The 17,089-nt window shown below is 50.1% G+C and overlaps 1 protein-coding gene across 1 annotated transcript in view; it reads right to left on the bottom strand.

Moving 5' to 3' along the window:
• The window catches only part of PAQR5 (progestin and adipoQ receptor family member 5), a 71,293-nt gene that overhangs the window by 18,608 nt on the left and 35,596 nt on the right, over positions 1-17,089 (bottom strand). The window contains exon 3 of the mRNA XM_056134855.1: positions 1,748-1,875. Within this exon, the coding sequence (XP_055990830.1) occupies positions 1,748-1,875 (128 nt within the window). The remainder of the gene's footprint in view (positions 1-1,747; positions 1,876-17,089) is intronic.

Genomic DNA, 17,089 nt, shown 5'->3' with positions numbered 1-17,089 from the left:
CCCCTGGCAGACCCGGCCCACCGGGGATGCCAGGGAGAGGGGGCATCGGGTGGCGAATGAGTGGGCAAGGAGAGACAGTTTGCCATCATGTCCAGTGTGGTGAGTGCAAGCGAGTGACGTCCAGCCTGTGTGCCACATCAGGGATAGCTTATCACCTCGCTGTCACAAACTCTCCATCAGATGACAGTTTTTCAAAGTGTTCCCTCCCTGGGGGCTGCAGCGATAGCACAGCGGGTAGTAGGGTGTTTGCCTTGCACACCGCCGACCCTCGCTCGATTCCCAGCATCGCAGATGGTCCCCCAGCACTGCCAGGAGTAATTCCTGAGTGCAGAGCCAGGAGTAACCATGGAGCATTGCTGGGTGTGACGCAAAAAAAAAAAAGTGTTCCCTCCCTGCCATCGCCTCTCCCCGCCTCCCCTCTCCTCCCGTCCCTTCCCCTCCACTCCCCTCTCTCTCCTCTGTTCCCTTGTGCCTAGGGGTGTGGTAATTCTCAGCCAAGCAGGCTGGTGGATGAATGCAGGGGCCTGAGCAGGTGCTGTTGCCTGGGGTTTCCCAGTGATGCTCAGAAATGCACGCAGGCCAGGGATGGAGCCTGGATCAGGTGCCTGCTAGGTGCATGCCCCAAGTCCCACCTTGCATTTAAACCTCTAACTCAGCTTCACAGAGCACAGCCTGTGCCCCCATACAGGGGCTGGGCCGCACCCCCTGCCCGCAGGCCCAGCTGGAGCTGGCGCCACTGCAGGAGCAGGACCCCAGGGCTGCTTTCCGCAGGACCCTCCGCCGCTCACATAGGTGTTCCCCCCCGCTCGGCTCTCATCACCCTGGGGAGGGGAGTCCGGGCGGGCGGTCAGAGCCAGGACATGACCCCCTTGCTCTGGGCCACTCCGTGGCAGCCAATAGGGGCCTTAGGGGGCCTGTGGCCTGCAGGACCTCTGAGACCCTCCAGCCCTGCTATGTGGCTCCATCACTGCCTGTCCCTGGGGGGCGTGTGGCCCCATCCCTCCCTTTCCCAGCGGCCCCTGCTCAGCTGGGCACTTCTGGCCTGGCTCTGTGCTGCATCTCTGAATCCTGCCCAGCTGGCGCCTGGCCGCTACTGAGGTTCTGGGCCCACCCCAGACGTGCCAATTCCTGCTCATGCCTGTCTCTCTCTCTCTGGGTTTGGAGCCACGCCCGGCAGTACTCAGGCTGACTCCTGGATCTGTGCTCAGGACTCACTCCTGGTTGGACTCAGGGGACCACGTGAGACGCCAGGGAGTGAAACCAGGTTGGCCGCATGCAGGGCTAGCGCCCTCTCTGCTGTACTGTCGTGTGGCCCCAAAGAGCAGAGGCGGCCTCCCCTGGTTGGATCGAACCCTGGTCTCCCACGTGACGGGTGGGGCTACTCCAAAGTCTCTTCTAATACTTTCCCGCAATCCTCAGGGCACCCAGGGGAAGTCCAGATGCTCATTTCTGCTCCTCCCCCTGGGAATATCAATGCTCAGAAAACCGCTCGCCCCAGTCAGCAAGCATTTGAACCTGGACTTCTGGAAGCCTCCAGGGCAGCAGCAGGGGATACTGGGGAGCCACCAGGCACCACTTCTAGTCCCCCTGAACTGCAGTCCCTGCGTCTCTCACCCTACACTCGCCCACCAGAAGGGAGTCCCATAAATTCCAGCCTGGACCACCAGCCTTTCCCACCCACGCTGTGTCAAGAGAAGGGGAACTCCAGGGCTCCTGAGAGACCAGCTGAGCAAGGGGCAGGAGGTACCAGAAGGGCAGCAAGTGAGTCCAGATGTTGAGGGTCTCATTGGTCATCTGGAAGAGACTGAGGACACAGGCGATGGCCGAGCTCTGCGGGTGCCGGTACCCAAACAGGATGCCTTGTTCATGGAAGACCTGCCGGGAGGGAATGGGGACACAGGTGAGACAAGTGGGCAGGGGACACTCAGGGGACAGCTGACTTTCTTCACTTTGAACACTTCCATCAGGAGCACTTGATCCCGAGTTCTGGACCTGTCAAGCTGCTTCCCCTCATCCCCCACCTCCTGGCCCTTGGCTGTGCTCAGGACTTAGTCCCGGCTCTGTGCTCAGGGATCGTTCCTGATGATGCTCAGGGAACCACGTGGGATGTCAGGAACGGAACCTGGGTCAGCCGCGTGCCAGGGAGACGACCTGCCCACTGTGCTATCTCTCCGGCCCCTGTTGTTGCTTTATTGACAGGAAACACACCCTGCAGTACTGGGGAATGAACGCAGCTTGAACCCAGGACCTTGCACACATGGCACATCTGCTTTCCTGTGGAGTCACCGGGAGCTGCCCCAAAGCACCTAAAAACCCCACGTTCTGCAAAGAGCCCAGGGCAGCTGGAGGAGAGGGTGTGAGAGGTCAGCCCCAGGGAACTGAGTGCTTCACATTATCCACTCACACTTGGCATGAATGTTGTTGCCTATGGGTCTGCTGTTGGACCCTCTGCCAAGGGCCTCGAGCCCAGCTCTGGATGTCTTCCTGCTAGGTGGGCATAAGTACTGCTGGCTAAGGAGACATGCCCGGCTGCCACGGGCCGCTGGAAAAGTCTCTGCAGCCGGACCCCAGGGCCAGGGTAGATGGACCGGGCGCTTCATAAAGGCCTTTTGATGATGAAGACACTGATGGCATCAACCTGGGCTGCAGGAGGAGGGGGCTGGCCACAAGCTCCCCCTCCCAGACCAGGCCGTGCACCTGGCCCAGTCTCAGGGGCTCTCCCAGGGCACACGAGGACCAGTCAGGTAATGGGTACGTTTCGACCCACCCGGAAGACTGAGGGCAGCAAGGCAAGGGGCATGGAAGCGCCAATGCAGGATGAAGTGAGGAAAGGCCAAACGCTGCTATGGCATTCCTGGCACACTCGGGAGAACAGCAGGAATGTAGGGACACAGCGGGCGGGGGCGGGGCCCCCGGGAGGTACAGACTCAGTAGGGACGGAGCAGGACTGAAGGGCACTGGGCTCCATCGTGTCACTTTACTTAAATTTAAAAAAATATATATATGTATATATTTGGTTTGAGGGCCACACCCGGGGTGCTCAGAGATTCCTGCTTCTCTGCTCAGGGATCATTGCTCTTCTTTCAGATTTTTTTTATTGAATCATTGTAAGACAGTCCCTTACAAAGCTGTTCATGATTAGGTATCAGTCACACAGTGTTCCAACACCCATCTCTCCGCCAGTGTACATTTCCCACCACCAATGTCCCCAGGGTCCCTCCCATCACCCCCCACTCCCACCCCCCTGCCTGCCTGCCTCTACAACAGCCACCAGCCACCTCTCTCTCTCTCTCTCTCTCTCTCTCTCTCTCTCTCTCTCTCTCTCTCTCTCTCCTTTTGGGCATGTGGTTTGCAATACAGATACTGAAAGCTTGTGTATATCCTTTTACCTACTTTTACCACCACTCAGTTCTTATCCAGCGCGGTCATTTCCAACTATTATTGTCATACTAGTCTCTTCTCTATCTTCCTGCCCCTCAGGGATCATTCCCGGGAGCACTCAGGGAACTTCTGTGGTGCTGGGAGTCGAACTGGACTCAGCAGGGTGCAAGTCAAGGCAAATGCCTTATCTGCTGTACTATCGTTCGACCACCTCTGTGTCACTACATGTAGATCAGCGTGGCTACATCTGGAGGTGGAGATTTAGGGCTGATGAGGGATTGTCCTAGGCACAGAGAGGGAGTCGTGCTGGGTTCTCCCTGTAGGGGTCACACTCCCATAGCCAGTGACAGCTGAAAATGTCCCCTTAATTGCCAGTGTCCCTGGTGGCAAGTCTCTCCCAGTTAACCTCTGATTTAGATGCATCTTGCTAAAACATCTGATAGGTGGGGCCAGAGGTAGTACAGTGGGTAGGGCACTGGCCTTGCATGTGGTCAACCCTGGTTCGATTCCTGGCAGTCAATATGGTCTCTCAAGCCACGCCGGGAGTGATCCCTGAGTACAGAGCCAGAAGAAAACCCTGAGCACCACTGAGTGTGCCCCTAACTCACCCTCCTCGCCCCCCCGCCCCAATAAGACAAACATTTGAAATTTACAATGAAGTAATACAATGAAGCAATAGGCCATAGACGAGGGTCAGCAGAAAAACACGTGACTGAATGTCAGGACTTGGGTTTGATCCCTTTCACCACTGTAGCACTGTCCTTCCACTGTGCATCGATTTGCTGAGTGGGCATCAGAAATACCTCCATTGTGAGACTTGTTACTGTGTCTGGCATATCAAATACGCCACGGGGAGCTTGCCAGGCTTTGCTGTGCAGGTGAGATATTCTCGGTAGCATGCCAGGCTCTCCAAGAGGGGCAGAGGAATCGAACCCGGGTCGGCCCGGGTTGGCCGCAGGCAAGGCAAACGCTCTACCCGCTGTGCTATCGCTCCAGCCCTCCTCACACCACCAAAAAAAAAAAAAAATTAAAAGAGAGAAAGGGAAAGGGAAGAAAATGAGTAAACAAATCCATCAAATACAAATGTCCATATTAGTAACCAGAACAAAATTGAGTCACGAAACATTTTGAAAATTTCCCCGACTTTTGAGGGCCATGCAAGGCAGCACTCATTTGAGCAACTATTCAACAAAAAGCCACCGCCAATGACACCACTCATATTATTTCTTACGCTGAGAAAAGAGATCATAGAGAGTGGGAAAAGGGGTTGCGGCCAGCGGGAGAGCACATACCTCCATGGGGAGGCCCTGGGTTCGATCCTGGCACCACGAGACAAAAGCCCAGAGCAGGAAACGCACAGCTGACCTGAGGCAAGGGTCTGCCATGACCTTGGGCTGGCATAGGCTCCCCTTGCCTATGAAGTGGAGGATGGGGCACGGCTCCCTCTTCAGTTCTGTTTGGGGCGCACCTGGTTACTAGGAAGGGGGATAATCACGTTTCTTCACGGTCCGGAGAAGAACAGCTATTTGAGTTACGTTTGGGTCTAAGCTAGTTAAAGCTGCTTGTTCCAGGTTTTGGTTCCCAGTTTATGACGGACGGTGCACGCTCCCCTAGGCAGCTGCCCACACCCAGGGATGCTTGCCAGGAGGAGGGAAAGGTGCCTTAGGGGAAGAGACTGGGGGTCTCTCTCCATCCTCCGCTTCTCCTCTTGCCTTCTTCCCTTTTCTTAAGACACTCCCTGAATGCACTGGCCACTTTCAAAGTGAAAAATCTCCAGAAAAGAGCAACAGTTATTAACCACTCACTCGCTATGAATGAGCTTAGATGTGTAGCAGGAATTCAGGGCAAGGGACTGACAGAGTCCTGGTGTGTGTGTGCGTGCGTGTGCATGTGTGTGTATATGCATGTGTGCATGTATGTGCATGTGCACGCATGTCCATGAGGACTGGCACACAGGAAGCAAGCAGACAAGCCACAGGACAGCTCAGATGCAATGACGCCCAAGGTGGGCAAGGACGGACAGGAGGGTGTTGTGGTGGGGGTGTACCACCCTCCTTTTCCCCAGAGGACTCAAGGTGTGGCCACTGACCTGTTTGGAGCCCAGCATTCTGGGATGCAAGAGAAAATACTGACACAGCTGGGGATAAGAAACAACATGGAGAGATCTGGACGGGCACTGGGGAAGACGCCTTGTCACTGGAGTCGGGACTGGGCCTGGATTTTAAAAGCCTGTTTTCAGAACTTGAGAGATTTGGGGGGGTTGGGGGGGCTGAGCCCAGACTTTGCACACAGGAAGCCTGGAGTCCATCCCCAGCAACATACGGACCCATGAGCACGGCGGTGTGTGCAACCCCCACTACACCAGCCACAGCAAAGGGAAAAAGAAACCACCTCCCTGTGACCTTCCATCCTGGGCACAAACATGCCAGGAGAGCCCAGAAACAGGGCACCAGGAGGCGGGAGAGACAGGGGGTGAGGTGCTACATAAAGGAAACCCAGTCATTCTGTCCCTGGATGCAGATGCTCTGACCGGTCCCACCTCCACCTGGGCTTCTTGGGCCAATGACTCCGCTGGACCCAGGGCTGCCCTGGGCGGGGAGGGAGACATGGGCTATCCCTCTGCCCCTTTTAGTGCTCAACACAGAGAATCCCTACCCACGATACACGCTGCAGAAGTCTAAACCACACCCCAGCGCCTGAAAGTCGTGTTGTCTTCACAGCGTATTTGGCCCCAAACAGCAAATTATAGTCATCACCTGAGACTCCAGCACAGGGTTCGTCTCTAAGCCCCTCCAGCTAAATGCCCTGCTCATTGGCACAGTCCGAGTGATGGGAAGGGCACAGGCAGGCCGTTCCCAGTGAAAAGTTGATTGGGCCGGAGAGACAGTACAGCAGTAGGGCACTTGCCTTGTCCATGGCCTATCTGGGTTGGATCCCCAGCACCCCATGTGTCCCCCCCAAGCCCACCAGAAGCGACTCCTGAGTGCAGAGCCAGGTGTAAACCCTGAGCACTGCCGGGTATATCCCTCCCACACACAAAGAAAGAAAAGAAACTGATGACACAGATGGGAGAACCCCCAGGTGGAGGGCCCATGGGGTGTCCTTTCAGTGGCCAGCAGGGACAGATGTCCATGCGCCTGAGGGCGAGCCTGGAATCCACAGCAGCCTATTTAAACTCTGGATTTACTGCAGAACTGCAGGGCACCGGGAGGTGCAGGGGTCCCGGCCCTGAAGGCGAGGAGGCGCATTCTGACAGCTGGTGTCAGGGCACCAGAGAGGGTGCAGCGTGAGCACCTGTAGGTCTTGCCAAACATGCGACCACTACACGGCACTCCAGCATAGCCCCTCTCACAGAAAAGGAAGTGAAGGCCAGAGCGGTGAAGGCCTGGAAACAGAGGGCGGAAATCTAAAGGCAAAAGAGTTTGACCTCTCTAACGTGGGCTAAAGATGCCGGCTAAAGAGTCACTCAGAAACATTTCTAGCTTGGTCCTACCCCAGCACCTTAGAACTTCACCCCCAACACCCGAGAACCCAGCAGCTGTTCAGGGACAAGATCTATGCAGAGGTGGCACTGTGGCATTGTCCACTGTGGCACTGTTCTCCCATTGTTATCGATTTGCTCGAGCAGGCCAAGTAACGTCTCCATTGTGAAACTTGTTGTTACTGTGTTTGGCATATCAAATATGTCATAGGTAGCTTGCCAGGCTTTGCCGTGTGGGTGAGAGACTCTCGGTAGCTTGCCAGGCTCTTTGAGAGGGGCGGAGGAATCGAACACAGGTTGGCTGAGTTGGCTTGCATGCAAGGCAAATGCCCTACCCGCTGTGCTATCGCTCCAGCCCATGCAGAGGTGAAGAAGAGAAAATGGATCCCTGGGGACCGGGTGGTCAGCTGGAAGGGCTGGGCACAAGCTCTGCATGTGGGAGCCCCGGAGTCATTCACATTACTCCTGAGCACTGCTGGGAGTGTCCTCCCAAGCAGTGTCCCAGAGTGGCCGCTCCTCCCCAGCACCACTGGGCATCACCCCAGATCAAAACCAAACACAGGGGGCTCTATCAGTGAATTTTAACCAACCTGACAGATGTGCTTCATAAGTTTGGAGAGGCTGGTGATAGTTTCCCAAGGTGAGTGTACGGCTTGTCTGCAAGACACCTCGGCTGGACACAGTACTGCATGGTCCCCCAGTCACTGCCAGGTGTAGTCCAAAAGTAAAAGAAAAAAACAAAAACACAACCCAGGAAATTTGGGCAGAGGGCGACAGGAAGTGGGTGACCACAGGGTGACCACAGCCAAGGAGGAGCCTCAGAAGAAACCAACTGTACCAGCAACCGAATCTGATCTTCAGCCACCAGAACTGAAGTCCCATTGCTGCCGCCATGTGAGCTCATCTACCAGCCCTGTTCCAGAGACTCATAAATAAATCTTGAAAGAGATCAACTAGCTGCAAAAATTTCTCAGACAAGTGTTCCCAGCTGAGATCTCTGGGGCAAACTCAGGTGTGGGGGTGGGGGGCGGGTGGGCCAGCAAATATTGGAAGCCAGACTCCCCAGATAAATAATCCGAATTTTCTGGATATCTCCAACTCTACAACACTAACATCCGAGTAGTAGGCACACCAGATTGGATGGGATGTAATGTAGAAATCAACCAATATCAACTCACAAAAATTTTACACCGATGACTTAACTTGCCATAGTAGCTTGGTAAACTCCTAGAAAAGAACTTAATGTCCCCATGGTGAGATACAACAATTTTCACAAAGTTTTTTCTACAGAATTATTTTTTTTCATCATTTCATTAGTCACTTTGTGGTAACCAGCAATATAAAATAAATTATTGTGGGCCTATTATGGGGGGGAGACTTGAGGGTGGTTGGGAAAACAGAGACAGTGATGGAGGGAAGGTGACAGTGGAGGTGGAATTGGTGTAGGAACATTGAATGTCTGGAGCAAATCATCATGGACAACTTTGCAAACCACAGTGTTTAAATAAAGTGGGAGTGGGGGGGGGGGGGTGGCATGGGAGAGATGAATCCAAAAACGTGAGCACGAAAAGCCATGGCGAGGCCAGGAATGTGACTCAGTGGCAGAGCACAGGTGTTAAGGCCCCGGGTTCAATCTTTAGTACCATACACATGGTTGTGCGCACACACACACACACACACACACACACACACACACACACACCCCAACAAGGCAGTGGACAAAGACCAGCAAAGAATCTAAGGAAGTATTTATGGGAAGAGGGAAGAGGACAGTCCATGAAGTGCCTGCACTTTTGGGGTGTTGTTCTTGGGGGAGCCACACCCAGCCATGCTCTGGGCTTACACCTGCCTCTGCTCTCAGGAATTACTCCTGGTGGTTCTCAGGGATCCAAGTGGAATGTCGGGAATCAAACCCACGTGATTAGTCTGTGTACAACACAGCTAACCTGGGTTCCATACCCAGCACCACAGATGGTCCCCTGAGTCTTTGTGAACCCCAAGTGATCCTTGAGTGCTGAGTGCTCACTGCTATTCTGCCTAGCCTGATATGTGTACGTTTTTATAATATGTCCCATTAAACCCTGCATGGTGGGGCTCTGGATGGGATGCCAGCTACTGCACTACTGTCTCCCGTAGTACAATTCTGGGTTCCTGGCAGCAGGGACACGTAAGCTCCATTGAAAGAGCATCAAAAAGCTTGCTCATAACATGTAATTAGTGGGAATAGTTGACTTAATAGACGCCATTGTTGGTATTAAGCAACTACAGACAAATGCCAATTCAGACCATTGGTGTGATGCTCTTCAAGAAAAGAGTTTCTGGGGGCTGGGGTAAGTATATAGCAGGTAAGGTGCTTCCTTGCACTCGGCTGACCTGGGTGCCGTCCCCAGCACCACATAAGGTACCCCCAGCCCTTGTGAACCCCAAGTGATCCTTGAGTGCAGAGCCAGGAGTAAGCCCTGAGCACTGCCAGATTTGGTCCAAAGACAAACAAACAAAATGTCCCCACCCACAAGAGTCAACATCAGTATAAGTATATAACCCAAGCTATAATAATTCAAAAAAGCTTTTTCAGGAGGAGAGGTGTGTTGAGGGGAGAGCTGAGGTCATTGGTGAGGGATGTTTACCCTGGTCGTGGACTGCAGCTGAAATATCGAACACCTGAAACTCTTATAACTGTTGTAACTCATGAAGAGTAACTGGGGAAAAAACTGGCTCAAATTATCAAAACAGAATTTTTAATTAATTAATTAATTTTGCTTTTTGGGTCACACCCGGCGATGCACAGAGGTTACTCCTGGCTCTGCACTCAGGAGTTACTCCTGGCGGTGCTCAGGGGACCATATGGGATGCTGGGAATCAAACCCACGTTGGCCACGTGCAAGGCGAACGCCCTACCCGCTCTGCTATCTCTCCAACCCCCAAAACAGTATTTTCAAAAGAGTATCTAATGTTCACCGAGGTATAAGGATGCTTTTAATGCATGCAACATAATATGTCTTGATGACCAAAGTACATTTCGGGAGGGGGCATTAGGTAACGAAACAAATGATCAGTACCTCAGATGGAGGGTCCATAGGAGCATAGTTAAAGATCAATAGGGTAAAATCAAAGGGCTGGAGGTATGTAGAGGCCCCACATTGGAGTCCCACCACCACAAAGTCTCCTGTATTGCCACTAGGGTCCCCGGCACTGTGGGAGTGTCTCCAGGGCCCCTGAGCACTACTGGGGAAAACTCCCCCACACTCCCTCAATGAGGGAAATGAAGATAAAGTGTCTTCAAAAACAGGACTAGGGAAATGGCCCAAAAGGCTGGAGGGCAGCTCCACATACACAGGTGCCGAGTCCCGCTGGGGGCGACTTCCAAGCTCGGAACAGGTTATAGTCCCTGAGCACCACTGAATGTGGTCCCCAAATCAGCTAAAGTTAAATACGGCCCCATTCGGGTGCGGTTTATTTCTATGGGAGGACTAGAGTACAGAACACGGACCTACAGAAGTGAGGGGGGACTGGAAGCAGTGGAATCCACGTGGCACTGATTCCCTATTGAGTGTCAAAATGCTGTTTTTTAGAATGATGTGAAAATGCAGTTTCTGAACTATGTCAGAACCAGAAAAATGCCTATGATTCAATTTTAGGCATTACGATGAGCAGCCATTTGGTACTCGAATAGCAGGACAGGATAGCCGAGGGGAAGCAGAGCTGTGGTCCCACAGAGGTTGGCCATGGCCTGGGCTCCTGACCTTGTGACTGTTCGGCGGCAGTCAAGGGCAGTTAAGGCCACAGAAGGTATTGCAGTAGCTAATCAGCTAATCAACATTAAAGTAGAGGGATTATCTGGATTACCCAGAACTGCTCTATATAATCTCAAGGATCTTTATAAAAATGGATGAGGAAGATAAAAGGCCAAGATTTGTCTTCCGCTGGGCTTTCTTTTCTGATAGCCAAATGGTGTTCCATTGTGAACAGAGACCACCTCTTCTTTATTCACTCATCTGTTACCCAGCATTTGGGCTGTTTCCAATCTTGGCTGTTGTAAATAGTGTTGCAATAAATACAGGCATGCATTCATTCTATCTTTTCAGGTTTTTGTGGTTTTTGGAATATATGCCTAGGTGTGGAATTGCTTGTCTTTTTGCTTTCACAGGGATGAAGCTGGAGGGGCACATGCTAACTGAAATAAGGAGAAAGACAAATACCATATGATCTTACTCGCAGAGGGTGGAGAGAGAGACAGACAGAGAGAGAGAGAGAGAGGGGAGAGAGAGAGAGAGAGAGAGAGGCAAAGCAAGAGAACAGACAATATCCAACAAAAACCCTTGGATTCTGACCATAGATCTGAGGTTGCCAGTAGGGGTGAGAGGTGGACAAGAAGGGTCCAGTGAACTGTGTGAATAGATACTGTTGTGGGCAGGGGAGCATCATACCCCTAAGACATATAAAAACATTTACTCTCTTGCAGACCAATGTTAACTCAATTTGTTTGTAATGACATTTTTTTCAGCAGTGGAAGTGGGACACAGAAGGGGAGAGGTAGACAGCCTTTGCTGGTAGGACCGTTATCTAGTACGACCTCTGTGAGAAAAGTCTGGTGAGTCCGCAGTAAACTTAGAATTGAACTGCCAGATATGACCCAGCAGTTTCACTTTTGGGCATTTAACCCCAGGACATAAAAACACTCTCTCAAAAGGACATATGCACATCAGTATTCATTGCTGCACTCAGTACAATAGCTAAAATGAGGAATCAATGTAGGTGTCCATGACAGATTAATGGATATACATATATATACACATATATATACCTCATCTTCATAATCCATTAATATATGTGTATATATAATACATATATATGTATATAATACATATATATGTATATATAATACACATATATATAATGGAATACTATGCAGCTGCAAAGAATGAGGAAATCACGAAATTTGCTGCAAGTGGTTGGAACCGGAATATACCATGTTAAGTGAAGTAAGCATGAAGAAGAAAGACAAATGATCTTATCTGTGGACTATAGATTACTGGATGAGGAAATGTACTGTAGTAAAGGGGGATGCTCAGATCATCTTTGACTCCAGTTTTTAGAGAGGTTAGAAAAACAGAGAAGGAAAACAGAGAAAAACAGAGAAATCATGGAGGGGAGAAGAGAACAAGAAGTAATGGGCGAACAGGCATCAGGGCTTCAGTTATACCAGTGATATGAGTAAGTGGTATAGTCATATATACAAAACACAGACTCAACAAAACTGAAAACATGAGATTTAAGCTGCAACCACTGAACCTTTGTAACGTGCCTGTCGAGGTGACAGGCGGGGAGGGAACTGGGAACAGTGGTGGAGGGAAGCTGACACGGGTGGTGGGACTGGTGTTGAAATATTACATAACTGAAGCACAGCCATCAATAACTTTTGCAAATCACGGATTTTTAATTAAAAAAAGAAAAGAAGAAGAAGGGAGGGGTAAAGCAAGACGCACCTGAGCACCTGAGTGAAGCCTGGCTAAGAAATTCAGCGTAGAGGGTTTGGAAGACGGAAGTGGGCATGGAACCAGGACTATGAGTGATGACTCCTAGAGCTAGAACAGCCCATAAAGCCGACTGCCCCTTGGAGCCACCACTGCCATTTTGATTTTAGTCTTTCAACCTCTGCCAGACACCTCAGTCACTGAACTGTGAGACAAGAAATGTATCTTCTCTTTTTAACACTCTCCTATTTGGGGCAATCTGTTATAGCAACAATAGAATCATGAACACAAGGTCAGAATTTGATCATAAATCCAAAAGGCTGCAAACCACGGCTCTTGGCCTCAATTTCTTACTTCGAGAAATGATGACTTCCTGTGGAAGCATTCAGAGAGCAGGGGTGACATTCTCTCTGTCTCCCGCGTGGGCTGTCTCGCTCAAGCACACATCAACTCGGACCACAAGCTACTCCCATCCACACAGCAGGAACGCCGGGCGAGGGCCATTTAAACACCTAGATTTAATTTTGACAAGATCTGGGGGATGTAAAGAAATTGGAAACAATGGTACGTCATCAGCTACAGAGCAAATCCCATCTCTCATGGGAAAGGACATGAATTCTGAGTCTGAGTTCCCCTCACACACGTTTTATTCTTCACTATCTCGTTTTTGCCGGGGAGTATCTGTGGAGGGTCTTCCAATCGGTGCTTAGGGGCCCAGGGTCTTCTCCTGATAATACTTGGGCAACTGTGGGCTCACAGCAATGTTCCACTACAGTGGTTTGGGTGGGGCACCAGGACCATATCTGGCAGTGCTGGGAAGACCAGAATCGGGGGCAGTGCGTGTAAGGCATCAACTCCAGCCCTTTGAGATATGCCCTTGCCCTCTTATCTCACTTTTTTTGGGGGACACACACAAAGGTACTCAGGGCTTACTCTTGACTCTGTCTTCAGGGATCATTCCTGGTGGGGCTCAGGGGACTGTATATAAGGGTGCTGGGGATCAAACCCTGTTATCTGTGGACAAGACAATCGCCTTAGCCACTGTACTATCTCTCTAGTTCCTTTATATCAAGTTTAAAATAGCATATTTATTTTTTAATTTCTTAATTAAATCACCATGAGATAAACATTACAAAGCTGTCCACAATTGGGTTTCAGTCATACAATGTTCCAACACCCATCCCTTCACCAGTGTACATTTCCCACCACCAATGTCTCCAGTTTCCCTCCTTCCACCCTCACCCCCACTCTGCCTCTAAGGCAGACACTTTCTCTCTCTCTCTCTCTCTCTCTCTCTCTCTTTCTCTCTCTCTCTCGCGCGCACGCGTGCGCGTGTGCTCTCTCTCTCCATCTCTCTCTCTCTCCCTCCTCTCTCCCTGTCTAAAATAGCATATTTATTATCTTAAAATAGGTACAAGATTTTTCTAAACCAAAAAAACCACGTGCACAATTTGTGATGCAAATGACATTTTGATCAAATGAAAAAGGCAGCAAAAATTTCTATGGACTACAAAGAGAGAACTCACATACACATAATCCTGAAGGTAATTTCTATAGACAATACCTTGCTGGAGAGTATAGACTGAGGTATAAACTTAACTAAGCAAAACTCCATTTTCAGTTTTCTTTAAAATACACGTTACCTTCAAAAAGAATTGAGGTGAGGCAGAGAGAAAGTACAGCAGGTAGGGCACTTGTCTCGAGTGTGGCTGACCTGCAGTTGATTCCTGGCACCACATGGGATCCCTAAACCACACCAGGAGTGATCCATGAGCACTGAGAAAGAGAAAGGGAGGAGAGAGGGAGAGAGGGAGGGAGGGAGGGAGGAAAAGAGGGAGGAGGGAAGGAAGGAAGGAAGGAAGGAAGGAAGGAAGGAAGGAAGGAAGGAAGGGAGGGAGGGAGGGAGGGAGGGAGGGAGGGAGGGAGGGCGGGCGGGCGAGCCACTCTAATACCCATGTCATCCACATAATGGTTCCTGCACTCATTGACTGATGAAGGGAACACCATCCTTCCTCCTGTTCTCATTTGGGCCAGCTCCACTCTGAGCTTCTGAGCCTCCAGCATGATCCATGCGGCCTTGGAAGAAGCTCCTCTTCTGAGGGTTCCACCTCCCTCACTTCTTTAAGGGGTCTTTTGTGAGAATGCTCCTTCATTGACTTCCTATGTGCAAGTCTCTGCCTCAGTTCCTGTTTTTGTTTGTTTGTTTGTTTGTTTGTTTGGGGGCCACACCCAGCAGTGTTCAGGGCCAACTCCTGGCTCTGCACTCAAGAACTGCTCCTGGCAGTGCTTGGGAGACCATATAGGATGCTGGGGATTGAACCCATATGAGCTGCTTGCAAGGCGAACGCCCTCCCCACTGTATTATCGCTCCAGCCTTCTTTCTCAGTTTCTGTAGGACCCAACCCTCAATGTCTCCGCTTCCCTTTCTGTGGGTACCTCAGAGGCCACATGGTCCAGGCGGTGCAGCCGCAGACAGCAGCTCTTCCCTTTGCCAGGCCCCTGATGGCTTCCCACTGACAGCTCAGTTCCATACAGAAGCACCTGCTACTCAGAGCTCTCTGCAGTGATTTCTTAACATTGCCATGAGGCTCCTCCCAGCAGTGCCTGGGCCCGTGGTGCTTGGGGCAGATCTGGAGGGACTTGTGGTGCTGGGGTGTTTGCTACACAGGACCACACACACAAGGCATGTGCATTACAACATGGGCCACATTCTTGGCCCTCTGAAGTGACTTTTGAAAAAGGGACTCATGGGCCGGAGCGACAGTACTGCAGGCAGGGCATTTACCTTGCGTGCAGCAGACCAGGGCTTGATCCCCAGCAACCGATGTGGTCCCACAAGCATGCTCATTCATGAGTTCTTCCTGAATGCAGAGCCAGGAGAAACCCTTGAGTATCGCTGGGTGTGACCCCAAAAAAGCAATAAATAAATAAATGTGAAAATCGACTCAGCTTAGTCCAGCTGTTTCTACAGCTTTCACTCACGTTAAAATAGCTAGAGTAGCCAGCAAATTATGAATAGAAAACATATTCATTAGGAGAGGGAAGTAGAGTAATTTTGTTTTGTGTTGTTTTGTTTTGGGGGGCAGTGCCCTATACTCAGGAATTACTCCTGGCTCTGTGTTCAGGGCTCACTCCTGTAGGGGCTTGGGAGACCATATCTGGTACATGTTTTGAGACCATATTTGGAACAGGGGTCAGCCGTTCAAGGCAAGTGCTTTACCCCTGTACTATCTCTCCGACCCCATAGTGGAAAATTTCAAAACCACAAGCCTTTGATCTTATGCGACTTATGTAGAATACGGCTCCCAGTAAATGGATACTATTTTCAGTATACTTCGGAAATTTGTAAAAACTGATCACAAGTGAGGCCATAAAGCTTGTCTAAACAAATTTCAAAGACTGGAGTATATAGAGGACATTCTTAGACCACAATCAATTAAATTAATTCAATAACAGATAACTCCATATATTGGAAGATTTTACACACATGCTCACATATGCATGTCACAAGTCACATAGGAAAATGGAAATTAGAAACTGATTAGAACGGAAAGTAAGGGCTACAGTTAAGGCAATACTCTATCTATATATTTGTTTCCAAGGTGATTGACTTAAGAAATTAGAGCAGAAATAACAAGATTAACTCAAAGTAGAAAGAAAATAATAAAAATACCACAGATATTAGCTATCAAATGCATAACACAGAGAGCTCCCATGAGTCCACATTCTTCTTCTTTTCAATGATTTTTTAAAAAAAGACAAAATGGGGGGCGGGGGACTGGAGCGATAGCACAGCGGGAAGGGCGTTGGCCTTGTACGTGGCCGACCCGGGTTCAATTCCCAGCATCCCATATGGTCCCCCAAGCACCACCAGAAGTAATTCCTGAGTGCATGAGCCAGGAGTAACCCCTGTGCATTGCCGGGTGTGACCCAAAAAAGCAAAAAAAAAAAAAAAAAGACAAAATGAATGAAAAAGTTAAGACACTTCTTTTATGGGAGGTGTGATTTGGGCCAAACCTGGCTGCACTCAGGGCTTACTGCTGGCTCTGTGCTTATAGGTCACTCCTGGTGGTGCTTGGGGGACCATATGGGTGCCAGGGATTGAACCTGAGTTAGCTGTATGCAAGCAACCCCCTTACCCATTTTACTATCTCACTAGCTCTAAAGTTGAAACACGTTCACAGAGCAAAACAAACAAACAAAAAAACTGTGAAAACACAAAAGATAATTCAGCAACTGGGAAAAGGTATTTGCACAGCAGACATCATTAATATCTTAATATCCACAAATCAACAATGAACTCATACAACACAAGGACTTAAAAAAAAAGCCAACCCAATTGAAAAAAAAAAAGACACTTTTCCAAGAGACCTACAGATGGTCCACAAACACAGACACATGAAACAGTGCTCAGCATCACTTCTTACAGAAAGGCAAGTTGGGAGCACACTGAGCTCACCCCTCACACCATGGGGGATCGTCTCTGTGAAACAGATTTGCAGCAAGTGTGCTGAGGTGTGGAGAGAGCTTGGTTCCTGGTGGTGAGGATGTAAAGGACTGTAGTCTTTATGGAAAATGGCAGGGAGTGTTCTCACAAACTAAAATTGGAAATACCACATATTGCAGTAATAATGCAGAATTTTCATGCCCTTTGGATAAATGCAGAACCTGGGCATTTATCCAAAGGGCATGAAAATGCTGAGTCGAAAGGATATTTGCACCTTTTTCTGCCCACAGCAACGTTACTCACAAC

Source organism: Sorex fumeus, unplaced genomic scaffold (assembly GCF_029834395.1).
Source record: "Sorex fumeus unplaced genomic scaffold, SorFum_2.1 ptg000109l, whole genome shotgun sequence".
NCBI classification, from domain to species: Eukaryota; Metazoa; Chordata; class Mammalia; order Eulipotyphla; family Soricidae; genus Sorex; species Sorex fumeus.
The sequence above is the reverse complement of the archived record's forward strand: the minus strand, read 5'-3'. Positions and strand labels throughout refer to the sequence as shown.